The following is a 27,290-nucleotide window of genomic DNA, read 5'->3' on the forward strand; positions in this document are numbered from 1 at the left end:
GTTGCAGGGGACATGGGTTCGTGCCCCGGTCCAGGAAGATCCCACATGCTGCGGAGCGGCTGGGCCCATGAGCCATGGCCGCTGAGCCTGCACGTCTGGAGCCTGTGCTCCGCAACAGGAGAGGCCACAACAATGAGAGGCCCGCGTACTGCAAAAAAAAAAAAAAAAAAAGAATCTGCCTACCAATGCAGGGGACACGGATTCGAGCCCTGGTCCAGGAAGATCCCACATGCCGCGGAGCAACCGAGCCCATTCGCCACAACTACTGAGCCTGTGCTCTAGAGCCCGCAAGCCACAACTACTGGGCCCTTGTGCCACAACTACTGAAGCCCACGTGCCACAACTACTGAAGCCTGCGCGCCTAGAGCTTGTGCTCTGCAACAAGAGAAGCTACTTGCTGCAACTAGAGAAAGCCCGTGCGCAGGAACAAAGACCCAATGCAGCCAAAAATAAAAAATAAATTAATTAATTAAACAGAAAAAGTAAATATGGCTACGGAACTGCAAGTAAAATAAATTCATTTGGTAAAGTAAACAGAACTTTTATCCGAATGATAGGTAACGAAAGACTAGAACCACCCTTTGTTCTTACTCATCCCCTTACTTGGAGTGCTTGTCTCCCCTTCTTGAGCATAGCTACTGCCTTAGTTTTGTGTGGTCATGTGACTGAGTTCTGACCAGTGGAATATGGGCAGGAGTGACCTGAGTTACTTCCAGCCTTGGCCATTTCAAAACTCTTATGAGATTCTTTGCATTCTCCTGTTTAGGGTAGCATATTCTGGTTTCCTTTAACATCCAGACCTGATGGAAAGAATTTCACATCACTGGAGATCTGGACTTTGAGTGGGGTGAATTGACTGGGGCTTGGGGTTACATCCCTTGCAGAAAGAGTTGACTATGTTCTATGTACAGGATAAAGGTATACACAGACACTTGGTCACGTGAAAGGTAGATTGTAACAGATTTGTTACTAAACCAATTTCCTTTTGTTTAGGCACATAAAGTACAGTTCCCAGTCTCTCTTGGAATGTTAGAGGTGGCCTTGTAATTACCCAAGTTCTGGCCAATGGCACACAGGTGGAGGTATCTTTTGCCTCCTCCATGCTCAGTCATTTAAATTTGCCTTTGTGATCATCTATGCTCTTTCTTCCTGTATCATCAAGTCAGCAGAGGACTGTGAGGCCTAGGGCATGGTGGAGGCACTCTCTGGGCCACAGGAGCTAGATCCCTGAATGCTTCTGTGCCGCAGAGCCCCTAGACAACGTGCAGTACATAAGTGAAATAAACGTTTGTTTTATAAAGCCATTGTAATTTTGGAGATGTCTGCTCAAGCAGATAACTTGTCTCTACAACCACAGGTCTAGCTGCCTCTATTAGTTTCCTATTGCACTGTAACAAATTACTGGGTGGATTAAAACAACACAAATTTATTATCTCACAGCTCTGGAGGTCAGAAATCTGCAATCAGTATCACTGGACTAAAGTTAAGGTGTTGGCAGGGCTGTGTTTCTTCTGGATGTTCTAGGGGAGAGTCTGATGCCTTGCCTTTTCCAGCTTCTGGAGGCTGCCCGCCATCACGTCTTCATTTACTCTGACTCTCCTTCCTTCTTTCACTTATAATGATTACATTGGGTACACCTGGATAATCCAGGCTACTCTCTCCACTTCAAGATCTTTAAGTTAATCACATCTGCAAAGTCCATTTTGTCATGTAAAGTAACACATTCACAGTTTCCCAGAACTAGGATATGGACGTCTTGGGAGCCATTATTCTGCTACTGATAAAATAAATTGTTTTAAGATGGGACAAGAAATTTTGAACATAAAATTCCCTCTCTGCCCATTTGAGCCACTACCCTCTCCCCTTCAGTGTGCATTGTGCATCTGCATTACACATTAACTAGATCCCCTTGAAACACACAGAAATGCCACCAAAAAAAAAGCTATTTCCTTCTGGTGCCAGCAGGGTAACTCCTTAGGAGACAATATTCCTTTCTCAATCCTGTAAAGGCTAACAATAACCCACTGTTATTAGTGGATTATTAGTCTTGTTGGACTGTGTAAACTGTCAGTATGTTATCTGTACAACCCTTTGTCTCAAAATCTTATATAACTGTGCTTTGACCTCTAGGGGTGGAACAGTCCTCAGAGCTTTCTGAAAGTCTGTCTCCTGGGTTATAATCCTCAGCTTGGCTCGAATTAAACTTTCCACTTCCTTCTTAGAGTGGCTCTTCATCGATTTTTACGCTGACACTTCCATACTTCACTTCCTTCATCTCTTTGCTCAGTATTCTGCTCTGTTAGGTCTTCACTGCCGGTCTTTGTTAAGACTCTATCACATCCTCACATTTTTTCATCCCCCCTTCCTGATTTTTTTCCTTAGTCTTCATCACTATCTCAAGTATGCTATATTTTTCTTACTTATCTTTTCAACTAGAACATAAGTTTCATGAGGGAAGAAATTTTTGCCAGTTTTGCAGTATGATATTCCTAATGTCTAGAACAATGCCTGACATTTGAATAGGTGCCCAAGTACTTGTTGAATAAATGACTTTTTTTTTTTTTTTTTTTGCAGTACGTGGGCCTCTCACTGTTGTGGCCTCTTCCCGTTGCAGAGCACAGGCTCTGGACGCACAGGCTCTGGACGCACAGGCTCAGCGGCCATGGCTCACGGGCCTAGCCGCTTCACGGCATGTGGGATCTTCCCAGACCGGGGCACAAACCCGTGTCCCCTGCATCGGCAGGTGGACTCTCAACCACTGCGCCACCAGGGAAACCCGAATAAATGACTTTTTAAAAAATGGAATGGAATTACATATGTTTTGTAGTATTTATTGCTCAAACAATAAATTTGATTGGTAACTTGAATCAGCCTACTTGATACTTCACCATGATACAACGTACATTTCATTGTTAGAGGCTGTGTGATCATAGGGTGCAGTACTAGGATTCCCAGGGTGTAGTTAATAAATTTGTGCATAGATTTCCTATGAGAATGTGTAATGTAAAAAAAAAAAAAAAAAAGCCGCTAACTGGAAAGATTCAAAGTGGAGTCCATAAACTGCTTGACAATTGCTAAAATAAAAGGATTCTAAAATCAAAGAACCATGCAATATAAATAACATTAGTGCTGTTTATCATAAATACCTCTAGATCACTGCTTCTCATACATTAGCATGCATATGAACTACAAACCATAACATGCATATGAATTACCTGGGAGCTTGTTAAAAAATGCAGATTCTGAGGTGAGGCCTGGGATTCTGCACTGATGAATTTCTGAGTGATGCTGATACTGCTGGTCCATGGAATAGCAAAATCTTACATGATATTAAAATCAGAAATTTCAAAGGTAATACTTCTTTTGCAGGAAAGGTGTTAAAAACCAAGGTCTGGGGACTTCCCTGGTGGCATAGTGGTTAAGAATCCACCTGCCAATGCAGGGGACATGGGTTTGAGCCCTGGTCTGGGAAGAGCCTACATGCTGACGAGCAACTAAGCCCGTGCACCACAACCACTGAGCCTGTGCTCTAAAGCCCATGAGCCGCAACTGCTGAGCCTGCATGCCACAACTACTGAAGCCCATGTGCCTAGAGCCCGTGCTCAGCAACAAGAGAAGCGATTGCAATGAGAAGCCCACTCACCGCAACAAAGAGTAGCCCCTGCTCGCCGCAACTAGAGAAAGTCCCGCATGCAGCAACGAAGACCCAAAGCAGCCAAAAATAAATAAATAAAAAAAACCCAAGGTCTGGGGACCTAAAGCGAGCATCAATCTTCCCCAATCATCATTGATGTGGTAAGGGATTTTCTGAACTGAGATATCACTTTTTTTTTTTTTTTGACCAAACATCATACACCAAAGACTGGTGTTTGTAATGTATAAATACTGGTTTGAATACGGAGGCAGGAAAAAAGGCAGATTGGGCCAAGGAAGCAGAGGAAAAGACCGGAAGTCTCAGTTACATTTCTGTAGGGATAAGACTTTAATAAAACAAATATATATGAAGTCATACAAATGAAGTCATACCCCACATCTCAAATGGTCTTTTCCCTCTCTTCCTCAGTTCCTCCTGTCTCTATATCCTAGATTTGCAATCTTGAATGTACCCTTTTTTCCCCCAAACTTTAAAATCATATATCATGTACATGTTAGTTTTTTTTTTTGGTTGTTGTTTTGCACCATGAACAATACACATCTGGAAGTGCTGGTGTAATTCATTTACTTTTTAAGAAAATCAAAGTGGTAAAAGTACATAGCTTAAAACATCCATCAATAACAAAGCACGGTCCCCTGCCCCAACCTCCCTTCTCATGACGTTGCTAGTTTCCAAAGCAGCCACTCTCAACCTTTAGCTATATCTCCTGATATTGTATGTGGTTTTAGACACTATCTATTCACTTTCTTCAAGGGAAGGTAAGGATTCGGTAATCTATATACCTCCTACCCAATCAGAGCTAAAGCAGCTTTTTGGTGAAGTCGACTTTCATTAATACCATCATTATGTGTAAATATTCACAAATAAGGATATAATATATTATGATACATACTTTGCTTTTCATTTGCTTGTCCAATTACCTACATTCACTCCCAAAGTCTGAGAAAAACCCTTCTCAATATATTAGCTCATCACGAATCCCCCTCTTTCTTTTCCCTTTTCCCCTCTTCTTGGAGACATTCCCTTACTATACCTGTATTCCAGTCTGGGCTGACTGCCCCTCCTTAGGGCTATTGTATGGTGTCTTCCTGCGACGTCTCTTGCCAACCAGGCTTGAAGACAGGCAAGCAAAGGAAGGAAAGACAGTTAGAAAGGATGATGAAATAAGTATTAGTCTCAGCGAGATGTCAGGGCTGGAGCTTAGCTGCCCTGCCTAGCCACACTTTGGGTTATCAGGCATCTCCAAGACAAATGTTTGGGTTGAATTATAAGGCCTCATTTTATCAGTGCTTCCAGGACAATAGAGGATATGGAAATTGCATCCTCTTCTTTAACTACTATGGGTATTATTTTTACCTATTCTGAGTACTTCTGTACTTCCCTAGGTGAGATGTGTGCATTTTTAGAAACTCACTATTTTTATGCACCAGATTTTCAAAATACCTAAAGAGCAGTTTCTTTTTAATTTTTGAATTTTATTTATTTATTTATTTATTTATTCATACAGCAGCTAGAGCAGTTTTGAAATGCCATAGGTGGTGGCGTTTTTTTTTTTTTTTTTTTTTTTTTTAGATCTTAAAGGCACCACTATTCACAAAGTTGGGAGGGGACCTAAAAAATGTTCATGTACTATAACTAGAGCCTTTATAGCACAGAGATTAAGTTTTCTATCTCTGGCCTCAGTCTGGATTTAAAACACAGCTTATAAGCTACAGGACTTGGGCAAATCAATTAACTTCTCTAAGTCTTAGTCTCTCTTCTGTAAACTGGAGATGATGATGATAATAATACTTGCCTTGTAGGATTAGAATGAAAAGTTAATGCATCTAAAGTACTCGGCACAAAACCTGACACACAGGAAAGAACAATTAGTATACAGTATTTATTACATATTTTCATGCTAAAATATAAAGCAGCAACAAAAGTCAGAATGTAAAGACACATAGAACAATTTTATTGTTTTTAGGAGACTGGGATATTCTAAAGACTCACTGAATTAATTTATTCATGTATTCATTTATAAAACAAGTATTAAGACTTGCTATGTTCAAGTATTGTGGACAGTGCTAAGAACACATAAATGGTTTAAAAAAAAAAAGGCCTGTGCAGCATTACAGCAGCCAAGATTTGGAAGCAACACAAATTTCCAAAATAGATGAATGGATAAAGAAATGTAGTATATACACACACTGGAATATTATTCAGACTTAAAAAAGGAGGCAATCCTGGCACATGCCACAACATGGATGAACCTTGAGGACATTATGCTAAGTGAAATAAGCCAGTCACAAAATGATAAATATTGTATGATTCCACTCCTATGAAGTATCTAAAGTAGTTAGAATCATAAAAACAAAAAGTAGACGGATGGGTGCCAAGCGCTAGAGAAAGGGTAATTAGTGTTTAATGGGAGTAGAATTTCAGTTTTGCAAGATGAGAAAGTTCTAGAGGTCTGTTGTACAACAGTGTGAATGTGCTTAACACTATTGAACTGTACACTTAAAAATGGCTACAGCGGTTAAGTTTAATGTTACATGGTTTTTTATCACAATCAGAAAAAAATTTTTTAAAGCCCCGCAATTAGCAAATGAAATGCTGGGTCTATGATGGCTGGGTGGAGCAGCTCAGGTCCAAGGCTGGTGAAATAAATGAGCACAAAGGAAGACAGCAGCAGCGCTGGGAGTCAGCTGGATGGCTGCACCCCGTCTAAGACTGCAGCTCTAAAGGCCCTCACATGTGGAGTGTCAGGCTATGACCAAGAAACAGGCATTATTTCATTTAGTTCCATAATATTCTTATGTGATAAGTGCTATTGTTTTTGCTGCTCTGTAGATGAGGAATTGAAGCTTTGAGAGATTAACTTGCCCAAGTGGTGGAAATAGTGATTTTGCACTTGAGCAGCTTCACTGCATAATCCATTCTCTGCTACTATCCTCTCTTGGGAAGGTGAGGAAATCTAGGACAGATGCCAACTAGTTGATACAACAGCAGAAGGCAAGGGTGGTGACAGGAGGCAGAAGGTGCCTTAAAGGAGGCAGGACTTAGTCAAAGTGGGTCTCATTCCATATGCCAAATTTAGAAAAACCCATCAGTGGTGAAGTCAGAATCACTGAAATCAGTGAATGAACAAAATGAGCAGAGTGCAGGAGAGGAAGCCATGATTGAAATTTTGCAATCTTTGTGGGCAACACATCTCAACACAACACAGCAACTTTTAAAAGAATTGCTTTGGGACTTCCCCGGTGGTCCAGTGGTTAAGAATCCGCCTTCCAATGCAGGGGACGTGGGTTCAATCCCTGGTCGGAGTTCTAAGATCCCACATGCTGCAGAGCAACTAAGCCTGCCCGCCACAACTACTGAGCCTGCACGCCACTGCTAGAGAGAGAAAACCGCATGCCACAACTAGAGAGGAGTCCGTGCGCCACAATGAAGATACCGCGTGCCGCAACTAGACCCGACACAGCCAAAAAATTAAAAACAAAATAAAGAGTTGCTTCAATTTGCCTACTCTGCTCTTTTATATACTCAGTATATATATATATATATATATATATATATATATATATATATATTATACACCATGGGTATCATTTGATATATTATTTACCCAAATATCTTTACATAGAGTTGTTCACAGTAATCAGGTGGTGAACAGAGTTCTTAATTACTTTTGTATTTTGACCTCATTTTAATGACCATTATTTATTTATTTAAAAAAAAATCTTTGAGGGCTTCCCTGGTGGCGCAGTGGTTGAGAGTCCGCCTGCCCATGCAGGGGACACGGGTTCGTGCCCCGGTCCAGAAAGATCCCACATGCCGCGGAGCGGCTAGGCCTGTGAGCCATGGCCGCTGAGCCTGCGCGTCCAGAGCCTGTGCTCCACAACGTGAGAGGCCACAACAGTGAGAGGCCTGCGTACCGCAAAAAAAAAAAAAAAAAAAATCTTTGAGGCACTTTTTAAAAAAGAAATTTTATTTATTTATTTATTTTTGGCTGCGTTGGGTTTTCGTTGCTGCACACAGGCTTTCTCTAGTTGCGGCAAGCGGGGTCTACTCTTCGTTGTGGTGCACGGGCTTCTCATTGCAGTGGCTTCTCTTGTTGCAGAGCACGGGCTCTAGGCGCGTGGGCTTCAGTAGTTGTGGCATGTGGGCTCAGTAGTTGTGGCTCGTGGGCTCTAGAGCGCAGGCTCAGTAGTTGTGGCGCACGGGCTTAGTTGCTCCTCGGCATGTGGGATCTTCCCAGACCAGGGCTTGAACCCGTGACCCCTGCATTGGCAGGCGGATTCTTAACCACTGCACCACCAGGGAAGCCCATGACCATTATTTTTTAAATTATTTTTAATTGTGGTAAAATACACATAACATAAATTTACGATCTTAATCATTTTAAAATGTTTAGTTCAGTGGTATTAAGTATATTCACATTGTTTTGCAACTGTCACCACCATCCTTCTCCAGAACTCTTTTCATCATTGCAAACAGTAACTCTGTGCCCATTAAACAATAACTCCCTATTCCCTCCTCCCTGCAGCCCCTGACAAACACCATTCTACTTTCTGTCTCTAGGTATCTCATACAGGTGGAATTACACAATATTTGAATATTGACTTAATACTGGCCAACAAACCTCAAGGCCATTCTTCTGAGTCTCCTCGGTCATCCACACTGCTGCAGACCTGGAGGAAACCTCACTGTACAGAAATTCTCTGACCTCAAGAGCTAGAAATCAGTTCTTTGAAATAAAAATCACCATTTCTCTTAGAGGAAAATTTGAAGGACTACCCTAGCATTGGACTGAGACTTTAGAATGGAGTAAGTTGTAGGAGAAAAAGTAGAAAATAGTTTGGGTTGAGTTGGGGATCAATGACTTGTGTTCAATGTTTGGCATGTGAGCCCATACGTATTAAAAAATGGGAAAATTTATCCTAAAATTCAGCTGGAAATGAGTTCTGGATTGTTCACTTTTGTGTTCAACATTAGTGTAAAAAACTGATTCAGTGTTTTTAAACTGGGCTGTATTACCCATGGAACTATCCATGGAAACTCCTTTGCTTTGGTGCAAGTTTTCTCAACCTGGGCATTACTGACATTTGGGGCTGGATACTTGTTTTTTGCGTGTGGTGGGGTGGGTGGTAAGGCAGTCCTGTCTATGTAAGATGCTTAGCAGCGCCTTTGGCCTGTACCCACTAGATGTCAGTAGCACTCCCCCACCGAGTTGTGACAACCCCAAATACCTCCAGACATTGCCAAATGTCTTCCAGTGGGCAAAATCACCCCTAGTTGAAAACCATGGCTTTAGGAGGATGGAGAAGAAAAGGCACATTTCTTGCTTTGTTGAAGAAATTCAACTCTAAGTCTTTACTCAGACCTGAACTTAGGTAAAAATTAATGTTGTCAAATTGGCTTTAGACTAAAACCAGCAAGCAATCCCTTTTTGCACTCATTTCCAATAAAAATAACAGATTCACACTTTCTTAAGGGAAAAAATACTGGGGGACCGGGGCTGCATGCAGGGCTATCTGGTCAGGATGGTTTGCAAGAAGCACCACCTTCTACCTTGAGTTACAGGCCGGTCCCTCCTGTACCGATCACATTTCTGAAAGCACCTTAATGCATCTCTCCTATTACCAGATCCACAGCTACATATTTACAGCAGACAGATTTTAGAGGTGTCAGATGCAGGGCAGGTGCTCAAATATTTAGTAGGTAAATAAGGGTAATCAGAACCAGATTCATAGAGACCAATCCATAAAAAAATTGTAACCTAAAAACGAACTCACTTCTGATGTTTTCAGAGTACGTAAAATTGAGTTGTTTGTGATGTTAATTCTAACCATGCTGTTCTTCAGTTTAAGTCTTCAGTGAACTCCTTAGTTCAGCTAGATTATATCTCAGAGTATCTAGTACTCAATCCGGGGTCATTCTCCACTGGCATCCCATGTTCCAGCTAAACCAACCTGTGTAATGATGCCCAGCTGGGGAGACATAAATGATACAGTCTGGAAAGCGAATTCAATATTATAACTTTGTAAGAAAAGGAAAACTTTTGAACTAAAACCCCTGAAAGAAAAGCTATAGCCAAGCTTTCTTGATTGTGAGAATGCACAGATTTTTTTTTTCTTTTTGAAAGATATTTTATGGGGACTTTTAAGAGAGTAAATGAGATTTCTTTTACATTTTCCAAAACAAATCATGGTTTAAAAAGTTCCAGTGACATGACGTAATGCTTCTTACTTCATAGAGCACTGCCTTGCTCTTTGGCTTCCCTCTGCTCTCCTTACCCTGTCACCCCAATGAGCCTCAGACCCCTTGTTTCCAGACTAAATTTAAACATCACCTCTTCTCTTAAGAAGCCTTCTGTGATTACACCTTATGTGTACCCCCACCCCCATTCTCTAGCTCCCATCAGCACCCTGTGTTATTCTCTACTATAGCACTAACCACACTGTATCATGGTTATTTGCTCTACTCTGTCTCCCTGAAGGCAACTACTCACATATCTTCTGCATGGATGAATGTACGTAAGTTTGAAATACTGAAATTCCGATACATTTAAAGATTTCTTGTATTTTCCTGTTCTATTTTAGATTACTATTATAAGAGTACTTTAAACCCAGCTATTTATCAGTATATCTTTAAATAAGGATTGTTTTTCTGTATTTAGTAATTTCATAGTAAAGGCGTCTGTAAAATTGCCAAGTACGAAATAATTGGAGATGTGCCAAAGATGTAGCTATTTGTTATAGGAATATCCAGTGAAGATCAACAACCCAGGATTATGCTGCATACATACCAATGAATATTTTGCTGCTGTTAGAAGTCATCCTATAGAAAAACAAAGAAGGAATATATTCAAAATGTATTGTTTTTGTTTTGTTTTGTTTTGTGGTACGCGGGCCTCTCCCGTTGTGGAGCACAGGCTCCGGACGCGCAGGCTCAGCGGCCATGGCTCACGGGCCCAGCCGCTGCGCGGCATGTGGGATCTTCCCGGATCGGAGCACGAACCCGTGTCCCCTGCATCGGCCGGCGGACTCTCAACCACTGCGCCACCAGGGAAGCCCTCAAAATGTATTGTTAAATACATGCACAGAACAGAAGCATTCAAAATCTTAGCTAATTCTAATCTTGTCATTCTCTGGTTAACAAAACTTAATGTTCCCTTACAGTTTTCAGCATTAAATCAAATTGATTATCTTAGCACGCCACAAAATAACAACACAGATCATCTAAAGTGGTGCTATGAGAGGTAATTTTTTTCCTTCAGTTTTTCATTATTTTCCAAATATTCCACAATAGAGATGGATAACTTTTTAACTGACAGGTTTTTTTAAAGCTTAATTCTAGACCTTTCATTTGCATGGCTATAAAACTATACTGATTAACTGCAATAAAATGAACTAGAACAATACAGGAAGCAAAGATGTCAAAGGTTAAATTAAAAAAAAAACCTCATGTATTATGGAATAACATTAATCCTCATTTCTATTTACTGTAAATGTTTTTCTAAATTAACAATAATAAGAAACACTTGAATTTACAAATAGATCTGGCCTGAAGATTTTAGTTTTTTACTGTAAGACATAACTTGATGAAAAGTCATTTTGACCTGAAGTTTATAATAAAATATGAAGAAATATAGCAAATTTACTCCAAATATGAAACCTCAGGTTCAAATCATATCTTACTTGAAAATGTCAGAAGTCTATTACAGATTCTGAAAACCCACAAGAAACAAACATGTTTTAAAACCTGGAATTATATGTTTTAATTGGTTCTCAGCAGCGTGGGTAAATGAATGACACTGATGATTAACTTGGGAGAAAAGCAGAAAGAAAAAAATTTAACCAGTAGCTTTTTATCACCACTCTTTAATAGCTGACATCTTAATATGTTTCTGGAATGAACAAATTAAAGGTATTATATATAGCAATCTGAATAGTCAACAATAACTTTCTTATAGTCTTATCAACTGAAATAACAGAATTTTAAACATGACTTAGCTTTCACTTCGTCACATTAAACCATACTCTTCTGTTACTCAGTTCATTCATTTCTTGAGTGCCTGCCTTTAGATGCCAGGTGTTTGATCTAAGTTTTCAAGTAGAGTTATTATTCAGCTTAAGCCACTCTATTTAGTTGTCAACAGTAGTTAGAGCAGGACCTTAAAGAAGAGGTCAAAATTAGATCAATGTTTAGATCCAAAATGATTATAAAACATACTAAAGGTCGTGGAACATAAAGCATTACTGAGACGAGTTCAATGTTTAAAATACCTTTTCTTTTTAACGATAAGCTATAATATATACATGCATATAGAGCTATATACATTGGACTGTGGCTGCTACTCCTGACAGATCTTTTCTCCTTGGATGTACTTACAAATTCATGAGAATACCACGGAAACAGGACTTTCTAAACATTTTAAAAAACCTAGTTATGAGATAAGTGACTTGTCACACAGTGAGACGGAAAAACAACTGATATACATTGTTAATTTGTTCAAGTAATGTTATGTACAGTTTTATTGCCAGTATATGCACAACAGTAAGCATAGAACTATAAATACACAATGTAATTAACAGTAGAAAACAAAATTGTTACAGATAAAGGGGGGGATATAGAGAAACTATTTTCCTGCTGCTAGAACAAAAAGGAAGGAAGGTAAAAGCCTATCACAAATCATCCATTCAGAACTCTTGCCTTAAATTCTTTACATACATTTCTACATTTTTTTGATTAAACAAAGAAAGTACAGATAACTCTGTAACAAAAGCAAATTGCCTCCCTAATAGGTATTTGCCTTTCCAGTCAAATTCACTTTATGTTAGGATTTTTTAAAAAGTCAAGATGAGAAATCATTAGCATCCTGGTTCCAAATTACCAAATTTGCCTTCCACCAAAACTGGTAATTTTTGAAAGTTGGTTGCACATGAAAATAAGAGGTGTAGCAAAAGGTGATTAAAAAAATTTGTTAAAAAGTAACAGAAAATCACCCTTTTAATAGTTTTCCAAAAGACACTATAGGCAGCAGCTCAGTTAAAAGTATTAGCCCTGAAGAGGTAGAGAATTTGAGCCCATTATACAAAGATAATAACCTTGGCACCATCTTCTCTCTCATCAGGATCAATGTTTTCAAGTAAGACAATTTCATGGTAAAAGGAAACCAGGTTCCACCATTTAAAGAAAAGGTGCTGTCGACTCCCATGTCTCAATAATTAGTTTGTTTATTAAATGAGAAACAGAAGACGGTCAAGGACACACATGCACTTGATTTTTTTTTTATGTTTCCATTATCAAGTTTATTCATAAGTGAATTTGATATTAATAAATAAAAAAAGCATCATTCACAACAAAGATAAACAAACCAAAAAACCCTGCAATGAAACCTTCTATTTCAATAAGTAACAGGAAAAACACAGGCTGATGATTTGGTACAGCTTTCTTAAGGGATCATAGAGGGGACATGGTTTTAAATAAAGATGGCAAGATCAACAACCAACAAAGGATATCAGCCTTACAGAACTGGCTGATTCTGTAACATTTCTTTGAGGTCTTAGTTTTAAACTACAGATCACCCCAAAGAAGTTGCAACTAATTAATGACGTGTATCACCATCACACCAACAGAGTCCAGCTGTAGTTCAGATTAGTCCTGCTTTATTTCACATCATTTCAATATTTCTAGCATAGGACATGATACGGAACAAAACTCAAAGTAGCAATAAAAATATTATTCTGCATTTGAATAAAGGCCAAAAAATGTTTTAGACTGTTAAACTTTTAAAGCTTTAAGCATTCCTGTTTAACCAGCATTTTAAAAAATGTATACAGTCATAACACTGGCAAAGGTTAATGGGAGGACAAAGAAGTAAAACATGTGAAATGATGAATTAGATTAAAAATTACTTTGTATTGACCAACTGATGTTAATACTGCTTCTTTTGAATTTGGAATAACTATCATAAAAGTTACATGCAGACTGAGGATAGCCCTCTGTTACAGAAAATACAAAACAAAACAAAAAACTAAAACTGGGAAACAATGGTAACTTCCAAAAGATGTATTTGAAAATTTCCTTTCATTGATGAGGGTGGTCTGTCTGTCCTTTCTTTGAGAGACCTGGTTCACTTCCATCAGCTTCACTAACTTTGTCCAGAAACATCAGTAGTGGGATCAGCTCCTCCAGAACCTGTTTGTGCGCGTTTGATGTAAAGATTCAGTAGCTTCATCTGCAGATTCAAGCCAAACATGTCATTTGAGAAAGCTGCTCTAAATTATTGTAAGATGCTCATTAAAAAAAATTATACATATGTGAGCTTCAAAAGATATTTTAGACTGAGGGGTTATTATAATGCCCTAGTTACTGTTGATAATTAAGAATTTCAAAAAAAAATTTTAAGTCTCAGTTTGTTCAGGACAGTATTCTAGCATGCCTTTTCAAAAAATGTTATAGTGATAACATACAAAACTTAGAAAAAGAAGTCACCATCAAGACAATAATGATAAACATTTGAGCAGTATGTGCTATACAATATACTGCCTTAAATTCTCTCTTTTTATCTTCACAACATTTTACAGATGAGGAAATCGAGATACAGGATGTGCCATCCCTGCCTAAGGTCACAGGGGTAGAGAGAAGTGGGCCAGGAGAGGCAACTAGGCACTTGGGCTCCAGCACCCAAGATCTCAGACAACTACGTCACTGCTCTCCTAACAAGAATGTTTTTGATTTCTCTGTGTCATTTTGCAGTCGTTATTGTATGAGATCATATTTTTATAGTTTGGAACCAAAGCACATCCAATTCTGTTTTCTACTTTTTTTTCACCTAATGTCATTCTCAGATATTTTTCCTACTTACTGTCTTCACATGCAACATTACTACTGGCTGCCTAGTATTCTGGTAAAGTGCTGAATTTTAATTCTTCTACAGACAACTCTGGATTATCAGGACCTAACTTAAATTTATGACAAAACTCAGGATACATTTTTCTCTGAAAACCACTTTGTTGTTCAAAGTTTGCTTTTTTAACATTGTCTTTGACCGAAGGGTTTTTAAACCTGGTGTCCACAAGATTCAGAGGCTCACTGAACGCCCCCCGCACCCATGAAACTATGCGTAAAATTTATCTGTATGCATTTATTTTTCTTGGGATGAGATTATAGCTAAAGCTCAAAGTGGTCTGTAACACAGAAAAGGTTAAGAACCACAGCTTTCTCTTTCTTTCTTTCTTTCAGCCACGCCACACAGCATGTGGAATCTGAGTTCCCTGACCAGGGATCAAACCTGTGCCCCCCTGCAGTGGAAGCACAGAGTGTTAACCACTGGACCTCCAGGAAGTCCCTAGAACCACTGCTTTAATCTATCTATAACTTGTATAGGTATTTATTGTAAGGTATACACCTGAGCTCTTTTTCTTTCTATGTATTTTTTCTTCCCTTTGCTACTTAAAAAATAAATTTGATGATAGTAATGACAACTGTTAGGATTTGGGGAAACTTTTTATATGAAGGTGAGTGTCTTGCCAGTTAACTGGTTCATAAACCGTAATTCAACAATCATAGTTTATCCTCACCCCTTAGAACAAATTTCAAGGTTTTGATAGTATCAAAGAAATGAAGAAAGCAAGACTGATTTTGTGTTTTTTTGCATCTTAAGGACTAATTGGAAAATTTATTTTAACATAACAAATCAAAGTTAAACATTTATTGTGATCATGATAAGAACAGAAAGAGGAAAAACAAATACTTGATTATCATAGTTCATAAAGGAAAATTTTTTTAATGTTCAATTTTTCCATATTTGGGGACATATAAATCCATGGATATATAACTATTATTTATTCTTAATTAAACAGCCCTTGGGGGTAAGGATTTCGGTGTGGGAGTGAGGAGAGTCAGTTGGTGATCAATAAATAACCAGAAGCTGTAGGCATTTTTTTCACAGCAGTCTACCAACCACCCTACCAAACCGCTGACCTCACCTGAGTAACAGATGTGAAAGTACAAACAGCTAAACTGCAAACGGTAAGAGGAATAAGCTGGATTCGCAAAGCTTAATTAAAATCCGAATAACAAATTTACTCTTTTTATTTAAATTAATTAATTAACTTTTGGCTGTGCTGGGTCCCCATTGCTGCGCGCAGGCCTCCTCTAGTTGCGGCGAAAAGGGGCCAGTCCTTGTCATTGCGGTGGCTTCTCTTGTTGTGGAGCATGGGCTCTAGGCACGCGGGCTTCAGTAGTTGTGGCTCGCGGTCTCTAGAGTGCAGGACCAGCAGTTGTGGCACACGGGCTTAGCTGCTCCACAGCATGTGGGATCTTCCTGGACCAGGGCTCAAACCCACGTCCCCTGCATTGGCAGGCGGATTCTCAACCACTGCCCCACCAGGGAAGCCCCCAAATTTACTCTTTAACACACTCAAAGAACTAAATTTTGAAGAAGGACCCACAGCCACCATCTTTAGAACAGAGCAGCACTACTTACTTTACTGCCAGTGAGCTGACTGAGATGTGGTTTTAGTTCATCACCAATTACCGCATGAACAGCCACCAGGCAGAAGACACAAGCTTTCCGAACACTGCTCTCCGAATTATCATAACCCTGGGAAGAAAAGTCCTTGTTAGCACTCCTGCAGGATCTGAGGAAAGTACCATTCCAGAGACAGACGTGCAACTCAAAGAAGAGATCCCAAGTATGCTGAGGAGACAGAGCTTTCCTGACTGGACAAAGTTAATTTCTCACCTTTTCAGGCAGAGACGTGCCCTTCCCTCCTCCACCTCCCCTTCGGCATCCCCACTCCACTGTCAGACTTCCTTATCGGGTTCTTTCTTACTTAGCTTGGAAAGCTGCAATCCTCTGACTCTGGGGCTGCCCCTCTGCCAATCCACCCTGCCAAAGTCTCTGAATTAACCTTCCTAAAGCATTCAGCTGTAGTGAATTCAACAGCTCCTCACTATTGAATAAAACCTAAACTCCTTGGCCTGGCAGTCAAGGTACTCCTGTAATCCAGGCTGAATTAATCTTAACATCTGGCCCATCCCTACCATTACTCTAAGTTATTCATCCAACAAACATTTATTCAGTACCCACTGTATGTATGACACACACCTATTATGTATATTCTGTTCTTAGCACCAAAGCACAGATAAGAAAGGAAAAGATTTGGATCTTATCTTCAAGGACCTCACAATTTAGTAGTATTCGGCTTAGAACAGTCACAAAGGTAATACTATAGAAGCACAAAGAAATGAATGATTAACGCTCTTCAGGAGGGATCTTAATATACATACTATGTAATATTAGTCATTAAAATTACATTATAGGATATTATTTATTGGATGGAAAAAGTTCACAATCTATGATTAAGTTAAGCAAAGCATGTCACAAAATATGATCCCATTTTTTAGAAGTATTTATATGTATGGGTTTGTATGCATAGAAAAAAAACCACATTAAATGGTAAGTTACCATGCTAAATGGTAAGTTTTATGTTATGTATATTCTACCACACACACACACAGCTAATTACAGAAAGTCTTTGCTCCGAACACCTAAGACAGCAGGAAGGCTTGGTCATGCCACTAGTGTTGCCTGGCAAGTGCCTAAAATAACTGAGTCCCAAATGTATCACACATAGCTTATTCCTCCAAGCTTTGCTGCTTACCTGTATTAGGCCTGGCATAATCTCTGGCAAAAGCAGGTTAAGGGTTTCCTTGGAAACTCTCTCTATCACTTTTGTTTGCATTTTGATTGCAGCCAGATTAATTGGGTAATCTGCAGTTTGGATGATGGGACAAAGCACTTTGATGCACTGCTCCGGACTGATTGAAGTGGCCAACACTGACGCAGCTTCCTCAGCAGATCTCACCACCTAAAACAAAGAGGTCAACATTTAGCAGGGAAGTAATTTTGTAAAACGTATACTGTGGCCTGGATGTATACATTTCATGAAATAAGTCCTAGGACGTGATATCTGGGATTTTCTTTGAAAACACTAAACAAACAAACATAAAAGGTGAGGGTACAGATAAAACAGGTTTGATAACTGTTGAAGCTAGAAGATGGAAACATGATGCTTTTTTACATCATTCTTCCTTCATTTGTGTTCTCTTAATGTTGGCTTGATTCAGTGATTAAAAGCAACTTTAACATGATATTGTGGTCTAGTTCTGCAGGGGAGTGGAGGCTCTGTCCACCTAGACTACACTGTGACTGGAGTCCTCTGCATCAGCCACGCTGAGACCCTGCTCATTGTTAGGACCCTCAACTCCAGGAGGGCTTGTGCCTTTTATCAAGTTATTAACAAAATAAAATAAAAATCATTTCATTAATATGTTATCAAGTTAACAGGCTATTTCCCCTACTGTTCATAATGATTTTCTTTCCTTCTATATTGGACTTGGGGAGGGTAAAACACTGGTTCTGCAATGAAGAGAAGAAACAGTTATCTATATTTTTATTGGAAGCTGTAATCTCTAAAGATGGTCTTGAAAACATGTAAAAATTATTGCTTTTGCTGCTACTTTGGTATTATCTCATTTGTGCTCTCAATCTGTGAGAGGTACTTAGAAAGGTATAGTGGAAAATACACTGCAAGTCAGAAGACCTAGGGCTAATTTCAGCTCTAACAGCTTAAGAATGTCAATTTTATCTTTGGTAAAAACTGGTATGCTACAAGGCCTTATTTAGGTCAGAAGGTGGATAACTAAAGTACAAATATTACATAGCTTTTTTAAGCCTTCAGCAAGATGTTACACATGTACCACTACTAAACACCAAGTGGATTTTTTAAAAAATCGGATTAAAAATCCAGGTAGATTTAAAAGTTACGGCTCACTCTCCTGTAAGATTCACAGTCACAGCTTCTGAAAAGTGAATTACCCAGAGGGTTTCGATTTTTTCATATCCTCACCAACATTTCTTCATGTGTGTGAAGTGTGGTATTTCATTGTGTTTTTAGCTGCATTTCCCTAAAGACTAATGAGGGTGAGAATCCTTTTATGTGCTTATTGGCCATTTGTATATCTTCTTTGAAGAAATGTCAACTCAGATCCTTTGCTCGTTGAAAAACTGAGTTATTTACCTTTTCATTGTTGAGTTATGAGAGTTCTTTATATATTATGGTGGTTAGTCCCTTATCAGACATGATTTGCAAAAATTTTCTCCTATGTTATGGGTTGTCTTTTCACTTTCCTGAGAGCATCCTTTGAAGCACAAGAGTTTTTAATTTTGATAAAGTTCAATTTACTCTTTTTTTCCTTGTTGATTATTTCTGCTTTTGGTATTGTATCTAAGAAACTATTGCCTAACCCAAGGTAACAAAGATTCACACCTATGCTTTCTTCTGAGAGTTTTACAGTTTTAAATCTTATACTTAACTTTAATCTATTTTGTCTCACTGCTGTTTTAACTTTCTTTTTTTGACTTGTCTTTTGCTTATGTATTGCTCTGATGCTTTCTCTTAGAGTTGCAGTCCCTATTTGAAACTTGCTTTTCTAATTATTTTAATGAAAGTCCTTATGATTATCTCATCTCACTGATTATCTCATCAGTGTCATTGGTCATGATGCGGATATCCTGACTATAATGTAACAAGACAGGTTTACAGGACTCTTTCAGGAAAGCTGTACTCATTGTTTTACTGAGTAAACTTTTAACAGACATCTAGCTCCTATAGGCAATTTACCACTTTAAAATAACAATGATTCTTATCTTCATTAGTTATTTAAAAAAAACAAATTCTTATTGGTAAATGGAAAGTGAAGTTAAGATTGGTGAACTCTAAATGGAAATCTAAAAGTGAATTATAGGAGAAAATGAAATCATATAAATTATATCCTAGAGCTCACCTATTTTAGGTAAAAGGCCATAGTATCAATATAATTAGTTAAACAGAAAAGATTATATGTTTGCTTCTCAATCAGATACTACCTTGAACGTTAAGAAAATGCTTGCTAAGAGTACTTTCAAACAACGTTTGTATGTTTCATGCAATAATATCAGAAGTACTGTCAGGTCACTTACCTCCTTATGAGGATCTTTATGTGCTTCCAGTGTTTTCATGACAGTCAGTTCTGCATAGTTTTTAAATCTTGCTGGTTGATGCCTTAGGATTTCTCTTAAAACCTTTAATGCCAAAGCCCTGATTGTAGGCTAAGAAGAAATATTTTAATGTTTTTAATATTTTGGGTTGTAGACGATCTTTATATTTTCCATTTCTGTAACTTAAGGGTCTTAATATGGGTTGGGGGAATTGTAGACAACTGCATAAAATATGCGGTATATTACACAATTAAGTTTTCACATCTCTAGTTGAAAACTAATACTCCTTAAAGAAACCAAGAACCACTACATTCTATTAAAAAGGAAGTTTTACTTTTGAACAACTAATTCAAATATGCAAAAAAAAGTACTCTCCTATAAAAATTTTGTCAGCAACCTTTCATTTTCCCTGTTGTCAACTGTTGAAAATCACTGAGCTGCTTGGTTGGGAAGAAAAAGTACTTTACAGTGAAAATTTCAGGCAGAAAGAAGCAGCAGAAAAGATCATTTTCCCAATTTCCAAATCTGTGTAGCACTTGATTAATAGGCAATGACAGGCAATCCAAGACAGGAAAAACAGGCTATTGTTTACATATTCTGCCGTTTTACCTCTTTATCCCCAAGGGTTTCAAGCAATAAAAGTAATATTGTTTTGAAGTGTTCATCCCAAACACTGAAAGATTCTTCCTGTGTCAGTTTCATGAGTTCATAGAGGGCGATTTTTCTTTCTTCTACACGTTCATTATGGTTAGACAACTCCTTCAATAACTCTGCAACCAGGTCAGAATGGTCTAGGGAAAGATCTGTCATAAGGACATGATGTTAATTCTGTAACTTTATAGGTCAACTTTCACAAGTATGGGGATGACAACGTTATAACATCATGAACACAAACAGAAAGTTGCTTGTAAAAAAAACCCCCAAAACAAAGAAAAATGACCAAGTAATATTCTTTTCCATTTGTCATCCCCAAAACCTCAATGCTAGTTTAAAACCATTTATAATAAAAATTCACAGGAGAATTGTATAATGAACCCCCATGTGCCCATCACCCAGATTTAAAAATTATTAAGATTTTACCATTCTTACATCATCTTTGTACCCCCCCCCAACTTTTTTTCTGAAAATTTTTTAGCAAATCCCAAATGTATCATTTCATCCTTACACACTTCAGCATGCACTTCTATGTTGTCATGCCAGGAGGCTCACAGTGTCTGGGTACTCAATTTTCAGCGATACTAATAAATGATCACTGGATTTAACTGGTAACAACTTGATCCCACCGTTGTAAAGTTCCCCTTCAACCTTTTAACTAATGATTTCACCCACTGATGTTGCTAAATCAATTATTTTATTAGGAGTTAAAAATGGGTTGGAATTCTTTGAGAGTGAGTTTATCAACTAGAGCTATTTTGATTGCCCTGAAATGCAGTTTGATAGAAAAGGCAGAATACCTAATATATTTCCCTTTAAATTTCTAAGTCAAGAGTTGGGCCCAGTGGTTATCAAGGAGTTTTCATTTGTTTTTGCTTTCTTTTTTTAAAGTATAAGTATGAACTCATGAATTTTATGAATGTTAAAGGACACATTGTTTATTTTTCGAAGTCATCAGATAATGCTTTGAGAAATCTTCGTAGGAAAGACAGTTAAATCCAAAAGCTCACATTAGAACATTAAAAAATACCAGAGTTCTTCCTAAATTCTTTTGATGATAAAATACATGATCAATTCAGGTTTGAGGGACTTGGGCAGGCATTTGCTTGAGCTTGTGCCATAGATTCTTTTCCCTTCTAACTCATTCTCTGGAATAAAATAATCACAGAACATGGTGCCTGAGCCTAGAAGGTACACCTGGGGTCACTCCCTCTGCCAAGTCTCCAGGAAAGACAGCTAACACTGTGGAGCTGTGTTCTCCGTGGCTTCACTTGGCATGAGTATGCTGGCCTTTTGGAGAGGGTTGCTGCCTACAAAAGGAAATGCTCAAGAGGAAAGAGCACTTTTCCCAAAAATGAACTTTGAGGTTGTAGTTTGCCAGATGGTTCACAACTGGTCCATAAAAACAGAAGCTACTGTGCCTCATCCTGCCAGCTGGTTAGCCACTGACCTAGAGATACCAATGGCCTGACATTATAGGTCTCAGGGAACCCACAACTACAAGTAGGGAAAGAAAAGTTATATTTCACTTAAGAGGATTCAGAAAACTGAGGAAAGGAAATCAAGCTGAACTACTAGAACAGATGACTTCTACTGGAACAAAACTAACAGATGATAGGGAAGGGAAATTGAACCAAAATGTAATGATAATATTCACTGCCTATAAAAAAGGAAGTTTGTTAGGACAACTTTTGTGGAACTATAATAAGAGCACGAAGAACTTCTGGTCCCCAAACACTCATACACAGAGCACAAAATGTGATTACTGAATTTAAAAACTTGAGATAATCTGGAAAGAATGATCACTGAGGAGAACTAAATTAGGGTTTTGGAAGATCAGGAAGAACCTCTGCAAAATGCAGAGCAAAACCATGAAAAATGAGAAATTTGAGTTCAAAGATCTTAACTTGGAGAACAAAAACTGTCTTATAATAATTTCATTTGTATAGACCAACATTAGAACAATATTGCTGGCTTAACAAGAACTACTGCAGCAGGATCAATACATCTCTATAAACCACTCAAAAATCACTCCTGTGAAGTTACATTATCAGACTTTCAAAGATGTCATAAAATCATTCTGATAAGAGTATATTTTATTTCAGCTGAATCAAGAGAAATCTCAAGAAAATGCTTTGTTTCAAGGGAACTCAGTTCTCCTCTTCATGAATATAGGCTTTGTAATTACCCTAGAAGATAATTAGAAATGACTTGTCATATAATGGTCTGGACAGATGACTGACAGGAAAATAACTTCTGCCAAAGAAAGCACATAAATTATTTGTTAAAAACTGAACTATTTATGTCGTACAAACGAGATAAACCTAACGTACTGAATTAATTAAGATAAAGTATAATCAACTGTATTTCCTCTTCTGACACATAGAAGCGTTGTTGTTCTGTGAAAAGAACACAGGCTCTGGAGTCTCACCAAGCCTCTGCCCCTTAGCCTTTGTGTGATAGGAGCACACTCTCAATTATTGTGGAGGCTGGGTTTTCTTATCAGTAAAATGGGAAAATAGCACGCACTTCCTAGGGTCATGGTGAGGACCTGGGCCTGAAATATGAGTCTCCCTTGAATAACAGTATCACCCTCACTAGAGGTAGTACATATTCTGGAATATTATAGTCCCTGGTAAACTTTACAAAGGTCATAATTAGAACTGGCCATTAGTGGGTTTGACTTGTTAGTTTTGATAAATGTATCACTAATGTGTGTATCTGTCTGTAATATGTACAGACACATCTGAGTAAGAGAGATACTTAATAAGTCTCAGAATTTTAAAACAAATTCCTACTTGAACAAAATAATTATCTCCTGCCAAAAGTTTTATATTTTAAAAACAAAATAAGGAGAAATTTTACTTGGGGGCAGGGCATAAAAGAAAAATTAAAACAGCAAAATGGAGGTCAATATGTTAAAAAAGATAATGTCAGCAATGTTTACAATAAAATAATGTCAAATAAGGTCTTCCCCACCTCAAATTTAAAAAAGAAAATAGACAGTAAATGAAAACAATTGCTATATGAAGCTTGGAACAACTACTATTTTGGTGTAACTGAAGGCTTATCTATCTTCAAATGTTTCAGAAGCCAATCAAGTATTATGCTGTGACGAAATAACGTTCTCAAGTTCAAAAATATTCTACCCAGTTAGGTTTCAGTTATATAATTTCCAAAGATATTTTCCTTTAACAAATGAGAAATATATGATCCTTAGTAAAGGAGAAGAGAATTAGACAATAAGGGGGTGACCTTGCTAAGTTGTCATAATTTTGGCTTTGTGGTACTTGTGATATATCAAGCCTCAACATGAGAAACTGGTAAAAACACAATTCCTCAATCTCATAAAATGAAGATGTTTTTCCGTTTATCAAAATTACAGGCCTGGGGACAGATTCCCAGGCAGAGTACGGAGGGTTTCCACATGTGAGAGTGGGAACGATAGGGTTTCAAGAGCTCAGCTAGAACAAGAAGTGAATCCACATGTAGTGGCAACCAGGTGTGATGTGTCAGAGCCCAAGCAGAATGGCATTGAGGCCAAGGAAGTTGAGGGTGGAATGGTAGAGCCCAGCAGGGTGGGGAGTGCATCCGCGCAGGTGAGGAGGTGGTGGCAGAGACGGAGAACTGGCTGCACACAGGAGGATTGATCAAATAAGTAAGTATATTCAAGATAACGGAAGTCAGGTTTCTTACAGGGGGTTATTAATATGGAAAAGGAGAAACTAAAATTAACCTTATGGTGCTAGACTAGAATTGGAGTTATTGGTATAAACACATAGCTTTTGACAGATACAGCAATAGATATAAATCAGCGTGCACGCGTGTATACACACGTACGTGCATACACAAACACACACACTCCTTAGCTCTAGTCACTTAAGAGGTCTGGGGAGTAGTGATGTCCCACCAGCATTGAGTACACCTAGTGCCCAGACTTTAGTCTTTAAAGACCATTTTCTATTAAAAGAAACCAAGGATCGATCCTTGGAGAAATGATTGATTCCAGGACTGAAGCAAGGACGGTCTAAGATTTTGCTGTGTCAGAATGTAAGAATGGGGACATGTTAAAAGGACACAAAAACCAGCTTGAATGGGATCTTGATGGTCAAATTAAGGACAATTTGAGCATCAAAATAAATAAAAACAGTTAAACATTATAGCCCATTGAATACAACAGGAAACTATGTGTCTGTACAGTTATAAATATTTATTTTTTTAAAATAAATAAAATTTAAGTTTAATGAGGAACAGGATATTTACAGTTTTAAAGTACCTCTCCACAAAACACTTATTAATTACAAAATGAGTAACTTCATAGTGGAGAAGCCTGTTAGCAGCACCATAATCAAGTGATCAAAATTACATCACCAATCTTGGGGCAAAGGGAAATCATGTGTTAGTTGAAAGATGCACTGAAACTTCTGTGATACTGATGCCAAGAGTACAAAATCTGAATCCAATCATCAGAAACATCAGACAAACCTAAATTGAGGGAAATGCTACAAAATAACTGGTCTTTAACCATCAAAAGTGCCACGGTCATGAAAGCCAAGAAAAGACTGAACACTGAAGGAGACGTGATGATTAAATGCAACAGACATTCTGAACTGGATACTCCACTATAAGATATTATCGGGACAAGTGGAAAAACTCTAAGGATGGATAGTTATTAATGTAGCACTGGTAATTCCCTGACTTTGATGAATATATTGTAATTATGCAGGAGACTGTCTTTGTTTATAGAAAGTATGTCCTAAAGTATCTGAAGTGATGGAGCGTCAGTTTGGCAACTTACTCTCAGATGGTTCAAGAAAAATTTCCTTCTACTGTACTCCCAACTTTTAAGCTTTTGACTATTTTGAAATAATACTTAAAAAAAAAACCCTACATATATATATACACCTATATAGTGCATATATATGTGAGATATACATATATATAGCGGAGCCGAAGCAAGAAATGTCAGTTGTGACCTCTGCGCATAAATACTTTAAAACCAAATTAAATTAAGCTGCTAAAGCTAGGTCTTAATCACCAGGCTGTTGCTACTATGCAGGGTTCCAAGGGCACTTTGCTGCTAGGTCCAATTCATACACTTCTGTTATGCTGCTATCATGACTAAACCTCAACAGCATAGTCAACTATTTATGATAGATTAAAATACACCAAAGTGCATAATTGTGGCAATTTTATAGATTCTTATGTAATTTAGACAGTTTGGTATGTTGTCATAATTTTGCCTTTGTGATATATTAAAGTCTCTTAACATGACATGTTGGCCAAAATATGATTCATTGACCTCATTAGTAATCAAAGAAATTCAGAAGTGAAGATATTTTTCTATTCATCAAAATTAGAAAAATTAAAAAATAATCTGATATCTAATTTCTCAGTCTTCCTAACAATTAAGGAAATGCTCATTAGGATGACCTATTTTATATCCATCACAATGACAAAAAATAAAAACACTTAAACGTTTTGGGTTGGTGAGGAAATCAGTACTACTTAAACTGGCCAAGTGTTTTGAGTTGGTAATCGGTAGTAACTCTCAAAACAAACTTACAGATATCCCTTAATTGGGCAATTCTATCCCTAGAAATCTCTTAGAATTACCTGTATGTGTACATAAATTTTATGCAGAAATATGTTCACTGACAGCAACACTGAGGGAATAAAGGGAAAATCAGAAATTACCTAAGTATGAAATCATGAGAGTGTTGAGGGGGAGACTTTCAAGTTTATTTACATAAAGTTATATATTACTATACATTACTTAAGAAAAGAATTAATGGATCATGTAATTTGTAGAGGAAAAGAATGTAACTCCTTACTATTAAAAATAAGTAAAACATTTACAGTGTTCTGTACTTTCTAGTCAGTTCTTATACACCTTATCCAAACCTTACTGCATACTGTGATCAGAAGGGCAGGTAACATAGCATCTCCAACCTAGGGACAAGTGAGATTCAGGAAGGTCAACCAACTTCCCAGGTGATGCAGCATAGTGTCAGAGCTTAGACCTAAGCCAACTCCAAATCTTAATGGTAGCTTTTCCCATATTTGGTTCTTGAATGTATCTTATTAAAGAGTTTATGACTTCACACTCAAAAGGCTATTGTAAAGAATGGGTATCCTTTCAAAGGGTTTTGTCATTCTGGTATAAAAATTAATAACTAAATGAAATGTGTCTAGAGATAGACTAAATTTATAAGCTACAACTGGTTTCAGTTGTTTCTGGGAGGTCACTGAGGTTTTCTTGATTTCAAGGATGATATTAGGATGATTAATCTGTCTCTTATTCAGGGTCAGAAAACCACCAAACCACTAGAAATGAGCTCCTAGAAGATGGGAGAGAACGTTCCCACCCCCAAAGATCCTTACTTTTTAGGGAGTTACAATAAAAGAGCATGCATATTTCATTTGCTTCGTTGATTATCAGTCCTCCAAAACACAGACAGTAGCAGCAGGACCCAGGACATACCATCAGGAAACTGGTCAGCATCATCATCAAACATGGCTTCCTTGAGGGCAGACTTATTGAAGGGACTGATGCTATCTGAGTAGTTATACGGATTATAGTCTCGAGAGCGTGGAGAGGAGTGAGCAGGCATCGAATGGAGCAATGAAGTTTTATTATCAAGGGCTGTTTGGCTTGAGTCAGTAGCATCACCTCCTGCTCTTGGGTCAGACATCCCAGGACCGCCACATGTCTATTAATGGGAAGGGGAAGGCAGAGCAAATTAACTCCTTTTTAAATCTCTTTGAAATTCTAAAAAGATATTTCCCTACTGCTTCAAAGGCTATTTTAAAAAGGTAACAATAACCAGCCAAAAAAAAATTAAGTAATGGAAATCAACATGACGAGTTAAAACTTACATGCAAAAAGTCACAGTTTTTTATAAAGAGATGTAAAGAAACCACAGCCATAAGGGCAAATAAGAA

The 27,290-nt window shown here is 38.0% G+C and overlaps 1 protein-coding gene across 13 annotated transcripts in view; it reads right to left on the reverse strand.

The window, feature by feature from the left end:
* Positions 1 to 12,139: 12,139 nt before the first annotated feature.
* CLASP2 (cytoplasmic linker associated protein 2) overlaps positions 12,140 to 27,290 on the reverse strand; it is a 177,290-nt gene continuing 162,139 nt past the window's right edge. For 12 of the 13 annotated variants that reach the window (XM_073810969.1, XM_033864535.2, XM_033864534.2 and 9 more), the window contains 6 exons: positions 26,830 to 27,058; positions 20,301 to 20,494; positions 19,674 to 19,802; positions 17,314 to 17,520; positions 16,134 to 16,250; positions 12,140 to 13,880 (listed from right to left, as the gene is read on the reverse strand). In XM_073810969.1, the coding sequence (XP_073667070.1) occupies positions 13,794 to 13,880; positions 16,134 to 16,250; positions 17,314 to 17,520; positions 19,674 to 19,802; positions 20,301 to 20,494; positions 26,830 to 27,058 (963 nt within the window). In that variant the 3' untranslated portion in view covers positions 12,140 to 13,793. Of the gene's footprint in view, positions 13,881 to 16,133; positions 16,251 to 17,313; positions 17,521 to 19,673; positions 19,803 to 20,300; positions 20,495 to 24,534; positions 26,298 to 26,829; positions 27,059 to 27,290 lie in introns of those variants that run through there. The other variant, XM_073810971.1, reaches the window with a different exon arrangement.

The sequence above is a fragment of the Tursiops truncatus genome, chromosome 10 (genome assembly GCF_011762595.2).
Source record: "Tursiops truncatus isolate mTurTru1 chromosome 10, mTurTru1.mat.Y, whole genome shotgun sequence".
Taxonomy (NCBI): domain Eukaryota; kingdom Metazoa; phylum Chordata; class Mammalia; order Artiodactyla; family Delphinidae; genus Tursiops; species Tursiops truncatus.